The sequence below is a fragment of the Somniosus microcephalus genome, chromosome 5 (assembly GCF_052327205.1).
Source record: "Somniosus microcephalus isolate GS21.2 chromosome 5, FLI_Smic_1.0, whole genome shotgun sequence".
Classification (NCBI taxonomy): Eukaryota; Metazoa; Chordata; class Chondrichthyes; order Squaliformes; family Somniosidae; genus Somniosus; species Somniosus microcephalus.
The window spans coordinates 13,794,810-13,821,337 of NC_140991.1; the positions used below are offsets into that span (position 1 = coordinate 13,794,810).

General features: G+C 45.5%; 1 protein-coding gene across 5 annotated transcripts in view; it reads right to left on the reverse strand.

Annotated features, from left to right (window-relative positions):
- The window catches only part of LOC147116898 (uncharacterized), a 347,723-nt gene that overhangs the window by 140,057 nt on the left and 181,138 nt on the right, over positions 1–26,528 (reverse strand). For 3 of the 5 annotated variants that reach the window (XM_085987340.1, XM_085987339.1, XM_085987342.1), the window contains 4 exons: positions 24,136–24,165; positions 22,649–22,687; positions 2,107–2,142; positions 1,933–1,962 (listed from right to left, as the gene is read on the reverse strand). In XM_085987340.1, the coding sequence (XP_085843466.1) occupies positions 1,933–1,962; positions 2,107–2,142; positions 22,649–22,687; positions 24,136–24,165 (135 nt within the window). The remainder of the gene's footprint in view (positions 1–1,932; positions 1,963–2,106; positions 2,143–22,648; positions 22,688–24,135; positions 24,166–26,528) is intronic. The other 2 variants (XM_085987341.1, XM_085987343.1) reach the window with 1 other exon arrangement.

Sequence of the window (26,528 nt, forward strand, 5' to 3'; positions counted from 1 at the left end):
CTATACTATCAAGGTACAAGGAACCTCTATCAGCCAGCATGAACCACACACAATGAAAACAACCTGAGCACTGAAAGTATGGAAGTGTGGAATAGTGCAAGTAAGGTAAGAAAGGAACATAGGAACAAGGGTGGGCCATTCAGCCCCTCAAGCCTGTTCCGCCATTCAATTAGATAATGGCTGAATTGTACCTCAATTCCATTTATCTGTCTTTGCTTCATATCCCTTGATATCCTTACCCAACTAAAATCTATCAATCTCGGTCTTGAAAATTTCAACTGACCCAGCACCCATAGGCTTTTGGGGAGAGAGTTCCGGATTTCCACTACTCTTTTTGTGAAAAAATGCTTCCTGATTTACTGGCCTAATTGGTGTAGCTCTAATTTGAAGATTATGCTTCCTTGTTCTTGATTCCTCCATCATTGGAAATACTTTATCATTTTAAGCATCTCGATTAGATCACCCCTCACCCCTCAACTTTCTAAGCTCAGGGGAATACAAGCCAAGTTTGTGCAACCTGTCCTCCAAGGCCAATATATCTTTCCTGAGGTTCGGTGTCCAAATATTAACGCAGTACTCCAAACAGGGTCTTACCAAGCTCTGTACAACTGAATAGTCACTTCCTCATTTTTGAATTCCAACCTCCTTGAGATAAAGGCAAATATTCCATTAGATTTTTTGATTTCTCTTAGTACCTGTGCACTAGCTTTTAGTAATTTGTGTGCATGGACACCTTTGCTCCTCCACAGTTTCAAGTCTCTCAACATTAAGAAAATAGTTTAATTCGTCCTTCTCAGATCCACCTCGCACTTCCCCACATTGAACTACATCTGTCATAGTTTTGCCTATTTGTATAATGCAATCTAAATTCAACATTATCGCACCCAAAACAGGCACAATAATAACCAATTTTGCGCTGCAGAATTCTGGGCCTGATCTCAACGATCATTAGGGTCACTGCTAAATTTGTAGGGGCCTTTTTTAAGTAGCCTTGGCGGCCACCTGAACCAACCACAGAATCCTCATTTCAATGTGAAATTTAATTGGGTCCTCGAGCCTCTCCATTTTGGCGCGTCATTGATGGGTACCTCCGGAATGGCACCTGGTTGTGGGTGCTAAGGAATTTAGCCCCCATCTGTTTTGTGTCCCTTTGTAACTTCCTGCTCAAATCTACACAAATTACTATGCTTCCTAACGGATGAAGCGTTAAACTGAGGCCCCATCTGCTTTGTCATCTGTAAACTTTTATATACAACTCTCCAATCCTTCATCCAACACATTAATATATGGTGAAAAGTTGAGGACCCAGTACAGAACCTTGGGGAACACTACTTGTCACATTTGACCAATCAGAGAATGAACCCTTTAAACTTACTTTCTGTCTCCTACCTCCCATCCAATTACTGCCCCATGTCAGAAGGTTGCCTCCAATTGCATGTGCTTTCATTTTTGCAAATAATCTGTTGTGCGGAGCCTTATCAAATGCCTTCTGGACTTTCATATAGGCAACATCCCTAGATACTCCCTTATCCACCATGTTAGTGACCTCCTCAAAAAATTCAACTAGATTAATCACAAATCCATGCTGACATTCTTTAATCAGCTTATACTTGACCAAGTGCAAGTGCTCAGTTACTCTACTGTCTCTGATAATAGATTCCAGTAACTTCCCCATAAACTGTTGTTAAATGACAGGTTTGTAATTACCTAGTTTCTTCCTCCCTCACTTTTTAAATAATGGAGTGACATTAAATCTACTAAATGCCTCCCCCTGACTTATTGTTAGGTTTCCTCGTACTACTCGTAGTCACTTAACAAATCTGCCATTTCCTTATGATGCATCATAGTCTCACCTGCATCTGCCTTTAATGGGCCCACATTCATCTTTACCACTCTGGCTGAACTGTTTCCCTCACTCTAGATGGAACTTACCAGCTTCTGGTGTTGCTACTTGACTTGGCACTGTAGACAGAGAATAAAAGCAATCAGTCAGCATGAACCAATCACAATAAAATCAATCTGAGTGTTGAAGGTGCTGAAAACTGTCATGAAAGTGCAAGTAAAGTAATCTCTGATTAAATTCTTTCTTCCTTAGATTGAACTTACGTTCTGTTGCTTTTGCTATTTCTTCTTCAATTTTTACTGTAGACAGGGAATAGAAGCAATCAGCGCGCATGTACAACACACAATAAAAACAATGTGAGTACTGAATGTTACTACCAAAGTACAAGTAAAATTAAATACTTATCAGTAATTATTTCAATGATATGATTTGACTTATACATAAAATTCTCCCTAATACTTCATCCAAAAAGCCATTTTTCATGTTCTAATGAACTCTTCTAACTGAACTATTCACCTGTCTTTCTCTTTCAGAGCCAACTGACTTGCTGTGAATTTCCACCATTTTCTAGTTTAATTATAGGACTGCCTTGGAGCAAGGGGGGCGGGGAAGGGAAAGTCACCTTTTTAACAATAGCCTTGTCTTTCCCGCCTATCCTGTGAACATCACTTTGTACAGAAAATGTTTATCTTTTCGTGGCATCCGTCGGCAGATTTTGCCTGTCAGTGCGTTATTGGAAATACCAATAAATTCACAACAACAAAATGCCACATGTGGATCGAGATACCAAGATTGGACGATTCACAGCTCCTTCTACGAAATCCCAGACATTCTTCTAAAACATCTACTGCCATGTTTGAAATGCACGAAAGATAAATTTTTTTCTATAAGATTGACTTGAAAAACTACTGTATATCATAATTAGCCTTCCAAGATTAGAAAGCACTAGTGCTAGGCAAACTAACCTGATGTTTAGGTTAACAGGAAAACTGAATAGGTTAGCAAGAGTAACAAAATGGAGTTCACTAATAATTGGGATTGTTTTGGAATAAAAAGAAACTGAAGCATGGCCTACACTTAAACAGGGCAGGCATCAGATGGCTTGTGAAGAACATAGAAACCGCTAATGGCCACTATAGTAATCTGGGATGTTATGATTAAGGTTATCCACCAGGTTGTAAGATTCGCAATTTTCAGCAAAAATCACACAAGAAAACTGGATAAAATAAGACTGTTTATTGACCAAAGTAAGCTTGCACAGAAAAACCTTTGATAAAAGGGCATACAAAATGGCCGCCAGGCCCCGTGATCAGTTTATGAACCATTTTATTTCTGTTACTGCAAGCCAGACAGGCTTGTGGATTGAAGACAGTGAGCCCACGAAAGCCAGTCTCTGGGAACCGAAACTCAGAGCAACAGCATACATATTCAATGGATTATAAGTACAGGATGGGGCCCATCAAGATATGGGCGGACAATGTAAAAACACTTATACCCATTTATCGTACAAAGGAAAAACCGTTTAGCAGCCATCAAGGAAAATGTCCGGACCGATCAATATGCGAACCGAGCCACGGTGACAATGCAAAAGACATTGAAAGACATTATCGGCCAGGAAGGCCAGTTTAAGTTATCACCGGCTCCGTTACAAGACAAAGCGCCCCTGCAGAGATTTCTGCCCGCCAAAATTAATACAAAGACAGGACTATGATTTGGCGGGAGATAAGACTGTCCCAAAAGAGTATAACTATGGATTGAAAGTCCATCTAAAAAAACTTCGGACTCCGGGTTACTTGAACAACTTCTTCTTCGCTGCCACGGCTTCTTGTTGGGCGACTTCAGGCTTCCATTTCTTCAAGAACTTTCTTCTACGAGGAACGAACGAAGGGCGGACGGTGCCCGGATCGGCGCCTCTTCCACTTCGGCAGATCGATGAAAACGTTTTCGTTTTTTTTTAAAGACGGACGGTTTCGGTAAAAGGACAACGTGGTCGGTGTTCAGCCAAACAAGGCTCGGCCACGACGAGAAGACGACGAGGGTGGCCCGGGTACTGGGGTCGGGAGATCATCGACGACCCAGGCCGACGGAGAAGAAACCCTCTGGAGAACCGGCGATCGATGCCACAAGATTCTCCCAAGTGCATAGCCTGCATCTGGGTCTGCTCCATGAACCCAAATTGACTTGGTGGATTTCAACCTTAACGAGCGCTCATCGAGGCTGGGTCTACCCCACCGCCTCGAGGGAGGAGAGAATATCGACTGCGCCAGAAGTTTCCAAATCCACGTGACGACGGAAAGCGGTGCCAAAAGGGCTGCGAACCCCCCTTTCTCGCGATTTCGAGAGTGGTGAGCATGATCCCAAGTTCCCCAGGTCGAAACTTAGTTTAGGTATAGGGGAGGGAGTTAAGGGAAATCGTAATGTGTTTCCCCTTTTTCGATGTGCCGTGTGTTCCCCATTTCCATAGAGTCAAGTTCATAAATTTGTGCATGATTGTAGTAACTTTAATCTGTGCCTTTGACATGTATTTTGTAATGCTTCAAACTGTTTAAAAATAAAAGCATCCATTTCGTGCTATTCAACCTGGTCTATTGAGTTCTTTCTCTGCACTACTGTTCTCTGCACCTAAGTCCAAGGTCTAGAACCGTAGGGGGGGAGTGGGTCGAACCACTCAAGGGCAATTATTGCACGAAGCCTGGCAGGAGACCAGAAAGAGCAAGAGAAACCCCCTACAGGTGGTGCTGTAGCCAATGCTGCTGCTAAGGTCAGAGGTTTGCTTCCTGTTAAGGTCAGAGGTTTGCTTCCTGTCAAGGTCAGCAAAGGTGGAATGCCAGGATGCAGGCATGATGTTTGTTACTCTGTTTGTTTAATAAAATACTCGTACTAGTTCCAAGATATCACCTCTTCGAGTTCTTGTTCCACTACATGGATTTATCACAGCCACCATTGAAAATTAGAAAGAAAGGAAGAGGGAGGTTGGGGGGAGGGGGGTGGGGCGGTCAGAACCATGAACAGTATCAGAACAGGGCCAAGAATACAGCAGTACAAGGAGTATCATCTTACTAGAAAGCAAGACCAGACAACAAGCTAGAGAGCTAAGGGGGCAAAGTTAGAATACGTGCATGAACGAAGCATTCAAACTAAAGTGATTGAACTAGAAACATGCATAGCAACCAGTAATTCTAAAGTTGTAGGAAGTACAACTACAGTGGCCGCGATTTTCTGCTTGGAGGCGGGTTGGCGCGGGAACGTTAGTCGGCGGGTTCCAGTCCCGCTCCCAGCTCCAGCCGGCCTGCTGACACAGCTTTACATTAATTGGGCTCGTTACCCGCCCTGATCACAAGGTGCGAGTCTGCTGAGCTGTGTACTGTATCTAAGGGGGCCATTTTACAATTAGATCTCACGTCTTTTCTGATGCTCCTGACTGCTGCTGCTCTCCACGATGTCTGCAGAGGGACAAAAGGCAGCTCCCCGCTTCAACGATGAAGCCTGCCATGTTCTTGTGGAGGGAGTCAGAGGACGTCAGGAGGTCCTATACCCATGTGATGGAAGAAGGAAACCTCCTCAGCAGACAAAGGCAGCCTGGCTGCGAATAGTTGAGGAGGTCAGTGCCAGGTCCATGGTCAGACGCCCCTGGGTCCAGTGCAGGAAAAGGTTCAATGATCTCCTGTGCTCTGGAAAAGTGAGTATAAAAGCACTCTTACCTTAATTCTGCTGTGCCTGTCATCACATCCCTATCACTCTGCATTGCCAACCCTACTCCTGCACATCCTAACTCAACCCAACATCCCTGGCACCATCACCCATCCATCTCTCCCTATGTACAGAATCACTTCCCCATCTTACTATGCACCGCTCACACCCACCCTCAAGGTTATGCAATGACAACAACTAACAACTCAAAAGGAGGGAACTTGGTAATGGGAACCCACTCCATCACAATCTCCTTCTAAACATCTATCCTATCCATTCTTTACACTCATTCCATCACTCTCACTGAAACTCCACTTCTTTCCCTCATTGCAGGAAAAGAGAGCCCACAATAAGAGGGAGAGAACAGGAGGAGGACCACCATCGTTCTCACAGCTCACCCACACTGAGGAGGCCGCTTTCGACATTGCGGGATCAGTGGAACAGCTCGAAGTGGGGGAACGGAGAGATGGGCTCAGTTGAACAACCTGGTGACAGAATGCTTCTCCATCCATCTTATTTGTCTTTCATGAGTGACACATATGGGATCTGATGTCAATACAAATTGAATGCTCATCATATGCACAATGGAATGTGTCTGCAATCTACATATCACATGTCTAACTCATGTCTTTACTCTCCCACAGGACCATCAACAGCCCTCCTCCCTACTGTCTAGGAGGAAGAGCAGGAGGACACCTCAGAGGATGAGCAGAAATGAGCGCACCCAGCACCAGCGCAGAGACATACACCTCAGTGGGTCGTTTGCGAGATAGAGTAGTGTTGTCACCTGGTGTATCACAACTCATGAGTGAGCAAGAGCAGATGGTGGAGACAGGGACTGCAGTGGAGAGTCCTCGTCGGAGGCCGCAGGATGCTCCTAGCTCTGCTTAACTGCATGTAGATGCTGAGTCTTGGGGGCCATCCAGAAAGAGAGCAGTGCTGGAGTTTCAGGAACAAGTGCAGGAGGCTCTGACTGGGTTTGCAACCACAGTGACTGCGAGTGTGCAGAGAATGGAGGAGTCCATCTCAAACATGAGCAATGCCGTGGTGTATGCATTGGTGAATGTAGGTATCGCCATGGAAAGGATGGCAACCTCCATGGAGGACATAAATTGCCAGACTCAAAACAACATGGTGACTCTTCTAAATAGATGATCAGCTATGGAGGGTAGATAGGCATCTATCGTGGAGAGGAACCAGAGGTCCATGGATATCCTCGTTAAGCGGATTTTCAGTACAGAGACAGGTCCTCGTGGCCCCACTGATGTGCAGCAAGGTGTTCTCCAGCTACTTGCTAGCATAGAAGTGCGGGTGGCCCATGAGAGGGATGATGATGGGAGGCAACATGTAAGTGGGGGCTCCTCTGCAAACGCTCATACTTCCATCCCCTTGGTCAGAGCCCCAGATGACTGCCAGTCATGAGAGCCCCATGATAGCCGAGTCTGCCCCTGTGCAGCCGCAGGACGAGCAGACTTTGGTGGGGTCTTCACAGGCTCCAAAACCCAGAGGACAACCACCAAAGGCGTCTAAGCAGGTGCAGCAGGCAAGTGAGCAGGCTGTCTCTACATCTGCTGAAGCTACAGGGGTAGCATAATGTAGAAGCATGCGTAAGAGAAAGCCGACACTTAAATAATCACAAGGGTACTCACTAGGGTGTTTTGTTAGAATTCAATGTTAAGTTTCTGTTATTTTATTCTGCTGGAATAAATTAATGTTGTATGAATGTTTGACATTGTTGCCATATGTGTGCTCACAATTTGAGGTGGCACAGTGAAGGGTGAGGGTACCTTTTATGTCCAGTAATGCAGGTGACAGTGGATATAGAGTTAACACCACACACTTACAGCCTCAAGACAGAATGGGCTCCATTTTGCCAGGCCCGAGGAGGCGGGATTGGAGACATGTGAGGTGTTTAAATCGCAAAAAATGGCGGGCGTCTCTGATCCCGCCTCCGAGCAATTTTCCCAGAATCAGGGTTTTAGACGCTGTTTCCAACCCGCCTCCAAGAGGCGGGATAGGCCCTTAACAACCAGTTAAGTGCCTCTATGAACCAATTTTGAGAGGCCTTTCTGAATTTAACACTTTTCCCCCGTGCTGCACGTCTCCTCTGGATCACCCCAGTTAATCCTGGCAGCCTCACAAGTGGATTGCTTACTAACAGCTGCAGCTCCTTCATTAAAAAGGAGTTTTCAGCAATCATCATTTGCAGGTAGCAGAACTTTGTTATCTCAGGTCTGGGTGATCTTTAGCGGCCTACTCATTGTTGTGGGAGATTGGAGCCTAAGACCCATCTCCAGTGTGACCTCCTGGGAAACTCCTCTCCCCACCTTGACTGAGCGCTTCCTCAACTGAGGCATATACCAGAAGAATGGGAACCATTTATTTCCTTTCCTCCTGGACAGTGGGGAGGGGGGCTGTCACTGGTCCTGTGGGGGAGTAAAGGAAAGGGTTAGACATGTGAGATAAAAGTTGCATGCACATTGAATTGTGCAGATGATCATAAGTCAATCTGTTTGAGCATCAGAATCAATATCAGTAACCCATGCAATGTCAATGAGAGAGATGAAAAGCTATTCTGCCACCAGCTTGCTCTGATGTGCCCATCTGTCCGTCCCCCACTTGCACATCCTCCTCCACTCCCACGATCTCCAGAGCCGCCTCCTCCGCTGTGGTGAGCTGGGCTATTGAGGGTGGCCCTCCTCCTGTCCTCGTCCTCTCCCTCTTATTGTGGGCTCTCTTTTCCTGAAATGAGGGACACAACTGGAGTTTGAGTGAGAATGAAGGAGTGAGTGCAGAGAATCCATAGCCTAGATGCTTAGAAGGACACAAAGATGGAGTGAGGTGCCAAGACCAAGGGCCCTCCCTGTGTGCTGTAAGTTGTTGTCATAGCATCACAGTGATAGGAAGTGTGAGGGCTGCATAGTCGAATAGTTAAGTGAATGTGAACATACAGAGAGAGGGAATGGGTAAGGGTGCATGGATGTAAGGGTGAAGTGGGATGTGGAGGAGGAGGTTGACAAAACAGAGTGATGATGATGAGAGGTGATGGGTATCAGATTGAGGGTCATGGGGATGGAATACTCACTTTTCCTGTGCCGAGAAGTTCATGAAACCTCTTTCGGCATTGCAGTCAGGTTCTGCTGCACATTGAAATCACATTCACCTCCTGTGCCACTTGCAGCCACACAGCTGTGGTCTGTTATGGAGGCTTTTTCCTCCCTGAGGAAGGAAAGAGCACTTCCTTGTTTGCTCTTGCTCCCTCCACCAGAGCTTGGAGGAAGGCCTCATCGAATCTGGGTGCACACTTTGGTCTGTGTAGTGATCAATAACATGTCATTCTGTGGTGGACACTAGGTGGAGCAGTAGAGCTGTATATAGCTGTATGTATAAAACTACACTACCCAGCTATACATACATTAAGACTACATTACCCATGAGGCTAGGCTACCCACAAGGCAGCAGTCAAGATGGCAGCCTGCACACAGGAGCACACATGCAGCATCTCTACAGATACTGTACCTAGAGAACGTGTACTGAATAAATGACTAGCTAGAAGCTAGCTGTGTTCATAATAAGAATGTCTATTTATTAATGAACATAACAGTCTGGTGCTGGACATATTAGCAGTAGGAATCCCTCAAAAGTATGTTGATAAAGTTGTAAGGCTGAAAAAGAACCAAGGCTTGCAGACCTTAAATCCAACTGCATAGATGATGTAATCGGAGGCGAGTTTCAGTATCAAAAGACTCATTGGGCCAGGGGTTCCCACACACTGGAAATCATGTGCCCAATTAGGGCAAAATTGCACTTTTGTCCCGCCTCACATCGGAGGCGGGGTCCTGACACGCCGCCCACCTGACACGCCCCCAGCCCACCTCCAATGACAAAATCCAGCCCATTGTGTCTCCCAAATTGTGTAATCACCAACCTCTGACATTTGAAATTGAGCAGATGTGAGAGTGCAGCGTTTAGACTGCAGTTGCAGCTGTGAAGTATCCAGCTCGTTGGTCCTCCCAACATACTTACCTGCCGTGATATCCGAACGTCTTGAAACCCATGGAGAATGTTGGAAAATAGGAAAAGGCTGTCAAAATAGCAGTTAACAAGCACTTATCAAGGAGTTAAGTGCCTTAAATCCCTTACCCACTGCTTGGTGTCGGGTCTGTTGTGAAATTGCAGACCCGACACTCTTGAAACTCACACGGAGTTTCCAACCCGCCGTCAATCATTGCGACTTTAACAACTGACCTGCCTCTGAACACACCCTGTGAGCGCCGGCAAAATCACGGCCAGTAACATTGTTAATATAAGACAACGGCAAAGAACATAAATTACAACGGCACATGGAATTCAGTCATAACAGGGGCCAGTTGAGGAATTGTATAAGGAACCCGTGGCAGGTTAAGACAGTTCAACTGGGATTGTTGGAAAGTGCAGTGGGGAAAGAGTTAAACTGACATCGCTGGCAGTTTCACTGAATGGTGTAAGAAAGACGGGCTAACATGAAAGACCACATCCATAAAGAAGCGGTCAAGATAAGCTGACCTTTGAAGGCTAAAAAAGCAATTAAATGGAGACAGGGGGCTGGATTTTCATTGAGGAGGCGGGTAGGAGGCGGGACTACAACTTTCGGGGTTGTAGTCCGCCTCCATCGAGTTGTGGCCAACCCACGCGATTTTCACTTGATTGACCTTGTTGAGCCCGCCCAGCGAGCTCAGCAGGCCAATTAAGGGTCACCCGGCAACAAGTGACGTCACAGATTGACATTTCATCTGTCAAGACCTTTTGACAGATGAAATATCAGTGTTTGACAGCTCTTTGAAGCTGACAATCTGTACTCCAAGTTAATTCCTTTAGAGATCTCCCCGGAACAGAAAGCTGAATCCTACAATTTTTGACAGATCGCGGCCATTCTGCTTTCTGTGCCGGTGAAATGAGGGACTCCCGAGACTTGAAGGAAGGAAGGCTGTAAAGGTAAGTAAAACTTCTTTAAACACTTAAAACACACTTACCTCTGCACTTATGCACCCATCACTCACCTAAACACCGGACATCTCGACCCCTCCAAGCCCTTCAGCCCGACGGCCTGCCTCGCTAACTTGGCGTGGTTTGGAGCCGTGGAGAATCCCACACTTCAAGAATGAAAATAGGGATTAGGCTAAAAGCTGCCTGTTAACTACCTGTTAACAGGCAGTTAATTGGCACTAATCCCCTTCCCGCCTCGCGGAGGCGGGTCCCAGTGCGGGTCGTGTATCTGCCTCCTTTGAAACTGGCATGGAGGCGGGTTGGGGGCGGGATGGGTTCGTGCCCCCCAATTTCGGGATTTTAACCCCCCACACACCTCCAATCCCGCCTCCACGGCCCAATGAAAATCTAGCCCACGGTGTCTAGAATTTCAACTGCCCGTAACAACTATATTATCTAGGTCACATTCCAAGGTATCTTTTAATCAGCATTCAGCAGTTTGAGTGAATAATTGAGGAGGCAGTTTACACATGTTTATATTAAGATTCGTAACCAATCCGTGAAGGTGCATGCGGGCCAAGATCCAATCAGGTGGCAGGAATGAATTTTGCATGAGCTGGACATGTGTATTGTATTGTATAAAAATGTCGTGTTTGCTGTAACAATTTGGAGAAGTCTGGCTAAGACAGAGCAAACTGTCTCCCCACTGGTGTAATAAAGGCAACTGGACTATTGTTCTGAAAACCTTGTGTCGAGTGTAGGTTTAAAATACTCCACAACGGAAAGGCTGTGGTATGAAATGCTGTTAAAAGTCTGTTTACAAAAAAAGGTCCAGATAACATTTTTGGGTTATGCTGCAAATCAGCAAGCCAAATTAAGGAGAAGGCCTTATTTGCAAGAAAAGGAAGGTACTACTGATGAAAAGCAAGAAAAGGAAGGTACTACTGATGAAAAGCAAGAAAAGGAAGGTACTACTGATGAAGTCTTACAACATGCCTGACATAAACTGGTAATGTGTAAATGAGAAGGACTTTTGAGTTGATCAGTGTGGTACTTCCTGACTAGCGTGGCAGGGAGCTCACAAGTTGACTCTTTCCTAGAAGTGGTTCTTGTGTGAAGCAGATATTATTCAGGGATCAGAAGTGGGTGAATCGCCAGCTGATTACTTTGAATTTGACTTGAGATACACCCAAACACATCAGGGAGGGGGAGAATAACATGGGCACTTTGATCCACGAGGCAGTCACTCCCCTTAGGTTAGGCCTGGTTAGTGGTCAGGGACAGGAGGGTGTGACTGGGACTCAGGCAGGTAAGGGGACACCAGGTGCAGTGCTGGAGGAGCCTCGGCCTTTGTCCTTATCAAACAGGTATGAGGTTCTTGCTGCCTGTTTGGATGAGGGCAGAGTCTGCAGGGTGGATGAGCAAGCTGGCACCGTGGTACAGGAGGCCATTCAAGTTGGGGGAGTGAAAGGGAATGTAGTTGTGGTAGGGGACAGTATAGTCAGGGGGATAGATACTGTTCTCTGCAGTCGCAATCAGGAGTTCCGAAGGCTATGTTGCCTGCCCCGGTGCTAGGGTTAAGGATATCTCCTCACGGCTCTAGAAGAATTTGGAGTAGGAAGGAGGAGAATCCAGTTGTCGTGGTCCACGGAGGAGCCAACGACGTAGATAGAACTGGGAATGAGGTTCTGCTGAGAGAGTTTCAGGAGCTAGGGTCCAAATTAAAACGCAGAACCTCAAAGGTAATAATCTCTGGATGGTTACCTGAGCCACACCCAAATTGACATAGGGACAAGCAGATGAAAGAGTTAAATGCGTGGCTCAAAGAGTGGTATGGAAGAAAGGGATATCCATTCATGGGGCACTGGCACCAGTACTGGGGAAAGAGGGCGCTGTTCTGTTGGGATAGGCTCCACTTAAACTGGGCTGGGACCAGTGTCCTGGCAAATTGAGGGCTTTAAACTGAAATGGGTGGAGGGAGGGGTCAGGTGAGGAGAAATTTAGAAATCTAAAGAGAAAAGTCAAAGCAATGGAGCAGTTTAGTGATTTGGGTAAAGATAAGCGGAGTGTGACAGGAAGGGACAGAGGGGGAAAAATTCAGTATCACCCATTTTGGGGCGCTAATATCGGCCGGGTGCAAAGTTTAGCGCCCGGCACTAATTAATGCCTCCAACTGCAAAGTACGCCTCTATCGCCCCTGGAGGTGATTTGAGCGCTAAATCAGGCGCTACACACCTCTCTTAAGGCGCAAACGTCAGGGAGTGAGGCGCTACCTCAGAACGCTACCGAAGCTCAGGCGATGCCAATTACCATGGAAGCCAGACAGACTGGCGCCGTCCAGTTCTTAAAGGGAAGGGGCCATCTTGCTGGCCAGCCACACCCTGCTCATTGCAGCCTTGAATCTCGGCCTGGAGAGACTTCAAAAGCAATTGTGTTGGAAGCACTAATGGATAGATCCAGGGAAAGAGCTCAGCGCTTAGGAACCTCAAAAGTGGTGCTGAGGGCCAAAATTCCTTAGGACAGCGTTAAAATTTTGCCGACAAGAAAAGGCAGGAAGCGTCCGCCTTTAAATAGCGCTCCCCCAGCTCCTTCCTGACTTGAAAATGTTCCCCTCTACCTGTCGTTCTTAGCGGTAGGCGATAAGGCAGGGGGCGCGACTCAATATCCGATCGGGGCGCTGCACGCTTGACTGACTTCACGATCTGCGGGAGCAGGAAATTTTGGCAGTAGTGTTTAACGCCGCCGCAAAACAACTGGTCAATTTCGCGAGCGGCGCTAAAATCGCCACGTTCAGGCGCTAAGTTCCTAGCGCCCCGTTAGCACCCCCAGGAGAATCAGGAAGTAGAATCAGTATGGGTGGAGATAAGAAATAACAAGGGGCAGGAAAACACTGGTGGGAGCAGTTTTTAGGCCCCCAACAGTAGCTATACCATTGGACAGAGTATTAATCAAGAAATAATAGGCGCTTGTAACAAAGGTAATGCAATAATTGTGGGGGACTTTAATCTTCATATAGACTGGACAATTCAAATTGGCAAAGGAAGTTTGGAGGACGAGTCCATGGAATGCATTCGAGACAGTTTCCTAGAATAATACGTCGTGGAACCAACCAGGGAATGGATTATTTTAGGTCTTGTATTGTGTAATGAGACAGGGTTAATTGTGAGAAATGAGAAAGGTGACAAGTCCGATTGCGGTGACTACAGAGGAGTTTCCCTGCTGTCTGCCACAGGGAAAGTCATCGCAAGAATCCTCCTCAATCGCCTTCTCCCAGTGGCCGAAGAACTCCACCCAGAGTCACAATGCGAATTCTGCCCACTAATGGACATGATCTTCACTGCACATCAATTACAAGAGAAATGCAGGGAACAGCACTAACCGCTGTACATAGCCTTCTTTGATCTCACAAAGGCCTTCGACACTGTCAACCATGAGGGATTATGGAGTGTCCTCCTCAAATTCGGCTGCCCTCAAAAGTTTGTCACCATCCTCCGCCTGCTTCACGAAGACATGCAAGCTGTGATCCTGACCAACGGCTCCACTACAGACCCAATTCACGTACGGACCGGGGTCAAGCAAGGCTGTATCATTGACCAACGCTCTTCTCGATCTTCCTTGCTGCAGTGCTCCATCTCACCCTCAGTAAGCTCCCCACTGGAGTGGAGCTAATTTACAGAACAAACGGGAAACTGTTCAACCTCCGTCCCCTCCAGTCCAGATCCAAGGTCATCCCATCCTCTGTCGTCGAATTACAGTATACAGACGACGCTTGCGTCTGCGCTTACTTGGAGGTCAAACTTCAAACCATCGTCATCATCTTCACCGAAGCGTACGAGAGCATGGGCCTTACACTAAACATCTGTAAGACAAAGGTCCTCCACCAACCTGCCCCCGCCACACAGTACTGCCCCCCGATTATCAAAATCCACGACAAGGCCTTGGACAAGGTGGTGTAGGATTCGCAAAATTGAACTTTATATTATAAAGGGTCGAATGGCAGAAGAGACCATGGCCTAGAAATTGGGTTCTGGTCTTGCCAGGGCTGTAGCGCCAGAAAGTTTGCGCCAGCGGTAATGCGGCAGCGCCCGACGAAAATTCGGGTGCGCCGGGCCCAGACGGCGGCGGGCGCTAAAACCCTCCTTTAGCGCCTCAAAACGGGCGTGAACTTGGGTTTCCCGGCGCTAATCCCCCGCTGCGGCACCCGATGCGGTGCGGCAGGCGGGGGAACTGCAGGCCTCCTCCTCCTGTTAAGGGGGAGCTGCCTGCAGCCGACAACTGTCCGGCGGATTGACCCGACATCTGAGCCCGGCACCTCGGGGAAGTGCCGGGCTCGCATGAGACACTGATCAGGGCCGCGGGGGGGGAATGTAGGAGTCCGGGAAGGGAGGTGCGGGCAGGCGGCCGCCGGGAACGCGGCCGGCCGCCGCTCCACCTTTATGCGCCGGCGCACACTGGGGGAAGACTCTGTTGCCAGAGTCTTAGTTGCGCCTGCCACGGGCGAGGCGGGCGCAACTGAATTTCAGCTTGGGGCCGGGTTACCACGGCAACCGGGACGCTGCGCACACCGATGACGTCATCGGTGCCGGCGCAGCGCTACCGGTCTACCGCCGCGGAAGGGCCCCAGGCAATTTAGGAACCGGCGCCAATTGCAGCGCTAGGCCCTCTAGCGCCGCAAAATCGGCGCTAAGGGCACTGAATTTCTAGGCCCATGACTTTAAAGACTATTTTAAAAGAAGCCTAGGAAAAAGGGGCATTCAAAATGGCCACCAGACCCCGTGATCAGCTTATTGGGACATGTTTAAAATGGTTCCTGCAGTCCTCAGACAGCTTTGTGGATTCAGCCCACAGTAAGTTCTGGAAGCCGTTTCTGAGAGAACGAAACCAGACACCCACATATACATATAGATTGGATGCAAATCGAGTCAAGATCGGCCTGTAGATAAAGGCCATCTAAATGTTTACCCAGACAAAAGGGAACAGTTTCATATTCATGAGAAGAGCATCAAGGACCCGTTAAGGACATCACCAGGACATTAAAAACCAGACCAGAGATGGCCCTTTACCGGCCATCCCAAAGTATTTTAAAATATAATAGCTACCCCGCTGTGCGATAAGCCCGCCAAAAGTTAAACAAAGACTAACCTGATTTGGGCGGGAGAAAAAGGCTTCTCCTGAGAAGTATATCTGGGGAACCCGGGGGTAGAAACAAAAGCAGCCATCGTGGTGCTACCATCGTATTCGGTGGCATCATCGCTTGAAGAAGGAGAAGAAGACTGTTCGAGCCGGCGTCCCGCCCCGGGGTAAAACATCGGGAGATCATCGACCAACCCCGGGCCGTTGATGAAACGAGAGGCCATCGACCCACTCCGGATCAGGAGAAGAGACAATAAAAAACTACAGAAGAAAACTATGGGGGCCAGCCCGAGGCTCCTCTGACCGGGGTCGAGCAGACGATCCCCGACTCCGCCGACATCCAGGCCCGTCAGTGTCCAGCCTGTCCGTGACCTTCACCTCGAGAGAGAGAGAGAGAGAGAGAGAGAGCAGGGTGCGGTTTCCCCATTTCATGATGATCTTTGTAGAGTATAATATGCCTGTATTTGCCTTAGTTAGTATTGTGTCATTATGATTTGTTTGTGTTTTTCCCTCCCATGTACCCTCTTATTTGCTTGCATTTGATTTGTTTTACATTATGCAATAAAATTTCATTTCGTCTCATCAAACTTGGTCTATAAGAGTTTTCTCTACATTGTAGTTCCTGCCCCAAAGTCCAGAGTATAGAATCTAAGGGGCGAGTGGGTCGAACCACTCACGGTTTTACTGTGCAAGAGAGAGAGGCCTCTAGAGAGAGAAACCTCTGCGATCTAAAACCCCTTACAGTGGACCACTTTCCATACCTCGGGAGCCTACTGTCAACAAGGGCAGATGTCGATGATGAAGTCCAACACCGCCTTCAGTGTGCCAGTGCAGCCCTCGGTCGCCTGAGGAAGAGAGTGTTTGAAGACCAGGACATCAAACCCGGCACTAAGCTCATGGTCTACAGAGCAGTAGTGATACCCGCCCTGTTGTATGCTTCAGAGACATGGACCATGTACAGCAGGCACCTCAAAGCACTGGAGAGGTACCACCAACGCTGCCTCCGCAAGATCCTGCAAATCAATTGGCAGGATAGGCGCACCAACATCAGTGTTCTCACTCAGGCCAACATCCCCAGCATCGAAGCTTTGACCACGCTCGATCAGCTCCGGTTGATGGGTCACATCGTCCGCATGCCCGATACGAGACTCCCAAAACAAGTGCTCTACTCGGATCTCCAGCACAGCAAGAGAGCCCTAGGTGGGCAGAGGAAACGCTTCAAGGACACCCTCAAAGCTTTCTTGATAAAGTGCAACATCCCCACTGACACCTGGGAATCCCTGGCCCAAGACCGCACAAAGTGGAGGAGAAGCATTCGGGAAGGCGTCGAACACCTCGAGTCTCTTCACTGGGAGCAAGCGCAAGCCAAGCGCAAGCAGCGCAAGGAGCGCACGTCAGCCCAAGCACCCCACCTGCCCGTCCCTTCAACCACCGTCTGCCCCACCTGTGACAGAGACTGTAGGTCCCACATTGGACTCATCAGTCACCTGAGAACTCATTTTTAATGTGGAAGCAAGTCATCCTCGGTTCTGAGGGACTGCCTAAAAAGTAGAAGAATTAGTAATCTCATAATAAAGATCCTCTGGGGAAGAATGAAAATAATATGATAAGTATTTCACTCTCAAACCCAATGTGAAATTCTAAGTACAAAACTAGAGTCTTAAAATTAAATAAAGCCAATTACATAGACGAGGTGTGAGTTCGCAAAGGCAGATTTGGAAATTAGATCAATAAGTTTGACGGTAGATAAGCAGTAGCAAACATTTAAACAAATATTCCAAAATTCTCAAGAAATATACATTACATTGTGAAATAAAAACTCCATGGGAAAAGTGATCCATCCGTGGCTAACTAAAGGAGTTAAGGATAGTATTAGGTTAAAAGAAGAGGCTTATAATGTTGCAAAGAATAGTAGTAAGCCTAAGGATTGGGAGAGCTATGGAAACCAGCAAAGGATGACCAAAAAATTGATAATAAGGGAGAAAATAGAATATGAGAGGAAACTAGCAAGAAATATAAAAACAGATTGTAAGATCTTCTCCAAGTATGCAAACAGGAAGAGAGTAGCAAAAGTAAGCTTTTGTCCTTCAGAGGCTGAGACAGGAGAAATTATAATGGGGAATAAGGAAATGGCTGAGACTTTAAACAAATATTTTGTACCTGTCTTCACAGTAGAAGACACAAAAAGCATACCAAAAATGGTGGGGAACCAAGGGGATAATGAGAGTGAGGAACTTAATGTAATTAAGATCAGTAGAGAAAAGGTACTTGAGAAACTGATGGGATTAAAAGCCGACAAATCCCCTGGACCTGATGGCCTACATCCTAAGGTTCTAAAAGTGGTGGTTGCAGAGATAGTGGATGCATTGGTAGTGATCTTCCAAAATTCTCTAGATTCTAGAACAGTCCCAAAGGATTGGAAGGTAGCAAATGTAACCCCGCTATTAAAGAAAGAAAGGAGAGAGAAAACAGATAACTACATCAGTTGTTAGGAAAATGCTGGAATTCATTATTAAGGAAGTGGTAACAGGGCATTTAGAAAATCATAATATGATTACGCAGAGTCAACATGGTGTAGTATATTTGGATTTCCAAAAGGCATTCGATAAGGTGCCGCATAAAAGGATGTTACGCAAGATAAGGGCGCATGGGGCTGGGGGTAATATATTAGCATGGATAGATGATTGGTTAACGGTCAGAAAACAGAGAGTAGGGATAAATGGGTCATTTTCAGGTTGGCAAGCTGTAACTAGTGGGGTGCCACAAGGATCAGTGCTTGGGCCTCTGCTATTTACAATTTATATCAATGACTTTGCTGAAGGGTCCGAGTGTAATGTATCCTTAAAGTTTGCTGACGATACAAAGCTATGTGGGAAAGTAAGCTGTGAGAAGGACGCAATGAGCCTGCAAAGGGATTTAGACAGGTTAAAGTGAGTGGGCAATAAGGTGGCAGATGGAGTATAATGTGGGGAAATGTGAGGTTAATCACTTTGGTAGGAAGAATAAAAAACAATATTTTTTTAAATGGTGAGAAACTGTTAAATGTTGTTATTCAGAGACCTCGTACAGGAAACACAGAGAGTTAGCATGTAGGTACAGCAGGCAATGAGGAAGGCAAATGGCATGTTGGCCTTTATTGCAAAGGAGTTGGAGTACAAGAGTAAGGAAGTCTTGGTACAATTATACAGGGCCTTGGTGAGAGCACACCTGGAGTACTGCGCACAGTTTTGCTCTCCCTATCTGAGGAAGGATATACTTGCCTTAGAGGCGGTGCAACAAAGGTTCAGTAGATTGATTCCTGGGATGAGAGGGCTGTCCTATGAGGAGAGATTGAGTGGGTTGTGCCTATACTTTCTGGAGTTTAGAAGAGAGGTGATCTCATTGAAACATATTAGATTCTTAGGGGGGTTGATTGGCTAGATGCTAAGAGGTTGTTTCCCCTGCCTGGAAAGTCTAGAACTAGAGGGCATAATCTCAGGAAAGGGGGTCAGTCAATTGAGACTGAGATGAGGAGGAATTTCTTCACTCAGATGGTTGTGAATCTTTGGAAATATTCACCCCAAAGGGTTGTGGATGCTGAATTGTTGAGTATATTTAAGGCTGAGATAGATAGATTTTTGGACTCTAGGGGAATCAAGGGATATGGAGATCGAGCGGGAAAGTGGAGTTCAGGTCAAAGATCAACCATGATCTTATTGAATAACGGAGCAGGCTCGAGGGGCCTTATGGCCTACTCCTCCTCCTAATTCTTATGTTCTTATGTCCTGTCTTCCTTACACAGGGGAGAGGAACAGCTAGAATGGCTTGCCAGAAATTATGGTGGAGGCCAGTACACTGGACTCAATTAAGAAAATGCTGCATGCTGCAATAGAGAGATGGTAGAGTTGGTTAGCGGCCAGGTAGTCCGTCCGAAGTGCAGAACTGTGTGAGATAACCACTGAGCTTTTGATGAAGTAACAGCTCCTGTGTATTATGTACGATAAAAGTTGCTTTAGAATAAGTTCAAAGCTGTGGTGGAATTTAAAGGATGCTTCCAAGATCCTGCGTTCTCAGTGATGAATCCGCACCCCAATTCTCTGACCTGTGCTCCCGTTGAGTGTGGCTCCATGCAGCAAGCATAAAATCATCCTCTTATTTTCTTTGTCTCCCTTCCTCTCCTGCAGACATAGGCTCATGCTGGGGTATGGACATAGACTACTCTCCTGTACTGCGCCAAAATGGTCATTCCTCCATTTCACTTCCGATTGAAAGGCTCACCCGAAATGTTAATCTACCTCTTTTCTTTCAGCTACTGACTGGCCAGCTTTACATTTTTAGTATCTTCTATTTTATTTCAGATTTCCAGCAGTTATGCTCATATACAGTGAAAAAATCATTTTGCCCTGTGCCACCAAAGTGTCTCAGACCCAACCTCAGAAAAGCATCATCTTCAGCCTATCAGTGCGATATCCTTCCAATTCTCAGACTGTGGTTTCTCTGATAAAGCTTTCCAATTATAGGACAAATTGAGTGTGGTTATTTTGATATACTAGCAACTGGGTAAGATTGCCCAATATTTCAAAGCCAATACACGTTGAGCACTTTCATCCCCAGCTGCACCACGTACAAATCCAGGTCCCAGTGTTAAATCTGTGCATCAGCCAGTCTCCTAAGAGTACTGAATGTTGCAAGTAGGAGGCAATTTAATGCACTTCTGCAGCAAGAAGGGATGCTAGATTTGGAGAGAAGCTAAGTAGGAGGCATTTAGATCTACCATAAAGAAACAGGTTCTTTGAGCCTGATGATGTTTCATAATTAAATCTCAAAGGTAGTGATCGTTATGAATTTTATGATCCATGGAGAAAGACTCATGAAATAACACTGGACAGCCAGCTGGTGGTGCCGTCCAAGGAGTATAAATACTTGGGCGTGGGCCCAGCTTGCCCAGAACATTGTGTAAACAGGAACTAGTGAAGTACAACTAGACCTCCATGTTCTGAAACAAGTTGATTAAAGCCTTGCTTTATACTCGAACCAAGTGTGTAGTGAGTTTTATTATGTCAGTGATGATATTTGTAAAGTGCTCAGGTTTTGAGCTGTGTCACATGGTTTATGCATTTAAATCAGATTCTATATTTCTGTGACACAGTTCTTCAGAGCAACAATACTTTGACCAACTAGAGCACCCTTAAACAGTATTTTCAAGAATAAAATCAATGGCCGCGATTTTCCCTACCTCAGTGAGACCATGGCGGGCAATGTCGGTGGCGGGTCCTCACCCCGCTCCTGTCTCCATCTTGGCCTCTGACAAGACTTTCCCCCGATTCGGCTTGTTAAGCCCACCCAGTGAGTTTCCTTATTGAAGGAAGCGGGTCTGATGACGTCATTTGATGACGCATCATCAGCCGGTTTCCTTAAAGGGACCATGCGCAAATTTACTTTGACATTTGCGCTGTCAGTGTTCTACAGCATTGAGGTGCTGCAAACACTGACAAGCACTGCACAAAGGTGCAGGGCTGCACCTAGGCTCTCCCATGACTCCCTCCACATGCTTATGGAGGGAGTCACAGCACAGAGGGACGTTCTCTTCCATTTCCAATGGGCAGAAGAGACCTTCCCAGGAGATCTACGCAGCCTGGTTGCACATTGCACAGGAGGGCACAAGCAGGGATGTCGTCAGGAGGACCAGGCTACAGTGGCACAAACCTTTCAATGATCTCAGTAGATCACGAAACGTTACTGCAAAGCCACACTCAACCACATCCTGCTGTGCCTCTCATCACATCCCCATCACTCTGCCTTCCCTACCCTACTCCTGCACATCCTTACTCACACCAACTTATCTTGCACCTCCATCCATCCCTCTCTATCTATATTATCACTTCCCCATCTCACTAGGCACCTCTCACACTCACCCTCATCCTAGTCCAATTATACCAACTAACAAGGGTAGGCATTTGTGTGTTTTAGCCAATGTTCATGTGAAGTTTATGTTAATGTACTGTTAAACACACTGAAATCTTTATTTTCAACACTTTGCGTTCTTGGATGGATTTGTGTGTATCTTTGGAAGTGGCTTAGTGAGTTGCAGTGAATGGTGAGACATAATGGTACCCCCTGCAATGCTGATCAGCATGAAAGGAATGGCTTGGGCATTGTAAGGATGCTTTATGGTGTTGGTGTGGGGTGGTGCCAATCTGGCGCATCATGTGGCAGTCAGGATGTACAGCGTCAAGTGAAGTAAATCTGGCTATGGTAAGGTCATCCCTGGCATCCCGGGCAGCAATGTGGTCGGGTGCTAATGCCCTCTGTCCTCTGCAGCATCAGTTGATTGCGAAGAAGGTTGGTGTTGTTTTTGGTGCTGCTGGTGTGCCTGGTGCTGCTGGTGTGCCTGGTGATGCTGGTGTTCAAGCTGATCGTGGTGGGATTCTGAGAAACAAGGTGAGAGAGTATAAAGTGCACCCATGCTGATGGAATAGACGGCAGGTGAAGTAGAGATGACAGAAGTGATCTGTCAATGGTGGGAGAGGTAATAAGGTCAGACTGGATAGAGACGTGTGTAAAGACTTGCAACATTCTGAATCTGTAGTGGAAATGTAGTTTAGAGAAGCTAATGGCTAAGGGAACATTTCTCAATCAGCTGGGAGATTTGACTTGACATTTGAAGCTGTGAACTCATCAGCTGAAATAATGGTAAGTGACCTCCCATCTCAGCTTCACAGACGAGGTCTAGGCACAGCGGGAAACTGGTGGGCGACCTGTCAAATTCAAAAAGCTGGGAAAAATGCATTGTTAAATGGCTGTAAACAAGCCACTAATGATTTTAATTGCCTCCCCCGCGCTGCCTGTCAGGTCTGCTCAGCGCTGGCAGACCCGACATCTGGAAAGTCCAGTGTGCGCATTTGACAGCAGGTTCCAGACACGCTGTCAATCATTTTAAATTTAACAGCTGACCTGCCACCCATCTCGTCCGCTGAGCGCCGGCAAAATTCCGGCCAATATTTCAGTTTTTAAGGCCTTGCTCCCTATAAAACTTACTGTTTCGAAGCATACGTTGTTCTTCCCGTTGCAAAAACTCTGTTAATGGAGAATATTAGTCAATTAATAGCAACTAAAATATACCTTGGATATGATAACATTCAGTCTTTGTTCTCAGAGTTTATGATATTAAAGCAGCATTCACCTATTACAGGCCCTATATTACCTGGCATCCAACAGGATACTTGCATTCGGTAGGTGTGGATGCCCCTGTTCAATATACGGTTTGTGGGAGCCTATAAAACCCCATTGCCATATAGGACCAACCACCCTATCAGCAGGTAGAATGAAGGAGTGTTAATGTCGCAGCCTGTCAGATTATTAATTAACCTGTGAATCCTTCCACTAGTTCACACTCTTCGCCAAGGGAAGAGTATGAAAATATGAAAAAAACAATAACCACCTATATTGTTTTAGGGTTTAAAAATTTGTAGAAGTCAGGGTTGAGGTTTTCTTTGAATTTTTAGCTTCAGTATCTGTCTGATGTGCTGTAGATCAGCTCCCTCTGTCTTTGCGTAATATGGAACCATTATACTTTTGAATTATAGCTTTAGACAATTGTCTTGTTGCATCCTCCTGTTAGGAATCTGCTGACGTAACTGTACAACCAGATACCCAGCACATTAAGGAAATCCATTTCATAGACAATGTTGAAAAAGTCTCAACTGGAGCACAGACACAGCAATTCCTATTTGTTTGGTTCTGTTTTCAATTGATATACAAAATATCCCTCAAGCTTTTCAGAGGTGTTGGTTTTGGAGTAAGAGTTTTATTACTTAGTCAGTCTCAGATCAGCTTCAAGTCAGAATAAACTGGCATAATTGCATAGTTCCTGCCACTTTATAGGATGCAGGACTAGATGACCACATATGGCACTATCCATCACGGATGGTATGATGTCATTTTTCGACATGTGGTTAGGGCATAGTTTTCCCACAACCAATGAAGTTTGACATAAATCCTATGGATTGTGGAGGATGCACATTATTCAAAGTTAGTTAACTTGGCTATAATTTCTGTGGCGGTTCTCCAGATCCTCTACTGTAACATTGACAAAAAAACCTGGAGACACGATGTATACAGCCATTTATGCTGTTTCTCTGGGGTTTCTGTCAATCTTCTGCTGAAGTTACAGTCAGAGATCAGGAGAATGCCCACAGAAATTCTACCCCGTTATCTATATCATGTTCTACTAAGTATTTGCTAAAACAATCTCTCCTCAGCCAATAGGCCTCCAAAAAGAGGTGACTAGCTTGCATCAACGGTACGCTACAAGATGATTCTTTTGGTTGACAGCACTCTGTTCCAATGCATCTCTCCAGCCTCGGCAACATTGCATGGATGGCTGAAGCAACCCTGTGATCTATTTTATATTTCAACATTTTTTTAATGCAAACTCACAAAGATAGTCTACAAGTAAGTATACCCATTGGGCTATTTTTGTAGTTAAATAAATCTTGACAATCTTGTTTTCTTCCTTGTCTTACCTTTTTCGAATTCTTCAGCCACCATCATCTCTGTTCACGTAAAAAGGAAAATGCTTAGTTAAAAACTTTCGTGTTAAAACAATCTAAATATTACATGTTTCTATCACAATTCAATTCCAATAGTTGTGAACAAATCATTACTCACTGAAATTAACTATCCCTATCATGTGTCATTATCACCTGTTGATTTTAATTGTGGCAAGTTTACTACAGAAGCTGTCACAATGGTGCTGGCAAGAACAGGATGGATGCATCTTTTCACTAAAAAATGTTTGTAGTAACTAACAAACTCCCTACCCACATTTTTGAAAATGTCAGGGAGACAAATACAATTTCAAATTATCTGAAGATCAGCACCTCAATCTCCTCAACCGTACGAACATAACACTATCATTCTACAAACCTAGTCAGTAATTTAATATATATATATATCTGTGAGCAGACTGCTAATAGTGTGCCAGATGTTTTATAAGGATAGGGGTGTTATGCCAAGTAGTATTACCAGGGACATTGATCTATCGGCATTGGGGGTGGCCCTGATTTACTGGCTCCTGGTTCGGCAACGCCTCAGTTTTAAAATTCTCATCCCTGTATTCAAATCCCTACATGACCTCTCCCCTCCCTAGCTCTGTAACCTCCTCCGTCCCTACAACCCTCCAAGACCTCTATACTCCTCCAATTCTGGCCTCTTGCGCATCCCCGATAAGAGCTGTGCTTTCAGCTGTCTGGGCCCTAAGCTCTGGAATTCCCTCCCTAAATCTCTCCACCTCTCTACCTCTCTCTCCTCCTTTAAGACACTCCTTAAAACCTACCTCTTTGACCAAGCTTTTGGTCATTTTTTGTTTGATAACGCTTCTTTGTGAAGCGCCTTGGGACGTTTTACTACATTAAAGGCACTATATACGCAAGTTGTTGTCATTGTTGTTCTTTGTTTTCAAAATTCAACACTTTCCTTTTCTTGAAAAATAATTCTTCCTGTCTGTGTATCTTTCTCTGTCAGCTTAATATGCTTTCTGAAGTTTATAGATTATTTATCATTGGAAACCAACAAAAGCTGCAGTAAGTACATAATCAGTACAGTCACTTAAAAAAACCTCTTTATCTCATTCTAGCGAGTGCACATGCACACGTACACACACACAGCCACTTTGTTTTTTTTTAAAAAACATTCAATATTAATTCTGCCCAAATATATTTTTGAAATTTGTCCTCTAGCTTTTCTTTTCAATTACAAAAAACAACCAAATAGATTTTGTTAGAAATTAAACGAAACCATCTATCATTTTGCTTGCTTAAATGTTAATGGTGCATCCAGGGAAAGTGTGTACACCACACATGCACAGACTGTAGGATCTGCCTTCAGCTTATTGAGTTACTACTCTGGGCGAAATTATTAGGTCCTGGCCAGGCTTTTGGGAGAGGCAGTGGCTTTCAAATTTAAAAAATGAAGGTATAAAAAGACACAAAAAACAATTCAACTATTACATTTAAGCATATACATGTTTGATTTTGATAAAATTTTCTTTAAGCCCTTAGAAATTTCAATTGCTGAGAAAATGGAATTAAAATGTTTTTTTCAAAAAGTGAATCTATTGGTTCATCAACAAACTGACAGCAAATGTTGACATAGGATCATAGAATGATATAGCACAGAAGGAGGCCATTCAGCCCATCGTACCTGTGCTGGCTCTCTGAAAGAGTTTTGCAACTAGTCCCACTCTCCTGCTCCTGCTCTTTCCCCATTGCCCTACCAATATTCCCTCTTCAAGTATTTTGAAAGTTATTATTGAAACTGCTTCCACCGCCCTTTCGGACAGTGCATTCCAGACCATAACAACTCGCTGTGTAAAAAAATGTCACCTCTGGTTCTTTTGCCAATTACCTTAAATCTGTGTCCTCTGGTTACCGACCCTTCTGCCACTGGAAACATTTTCTCCTTATTTACACTATCAAAATTTTGAACACCTCTATCAAACCCGCCCTTAACCTTCTCTTCTCTGAGGAGAACAACATCTGTTTCTCTAGTCTCTTCACGTAATGAAGCCTTTCAACCATGGTACACCCTCCTTGTGTACAGGACATAATGTCAAAGTTTAAGTTTTAACCCAAAACTCTAAAATGTAGTAAATAATGAGGATAGTTTTTTTTAAATTTATTCGTTCATGAGATGTGGACGTCGCTGGCAAGGCCAGCATTTATTGCCCATCCCTAATTGCCCTAGAGAAGGAGGTGGTGAGTTGCCTTATACAACTGAGTGGCTTGCGAGGCCATTTCACAGGACAGTTAAGAGTCCACCACATTGCTGTGGGTCTGGAGTCACATATAGACCAGACTGGGTAAGGACGGCAAATTTCCTTCTCCTAAAGGACATTAGTGAACCAGATGGGTTTTTA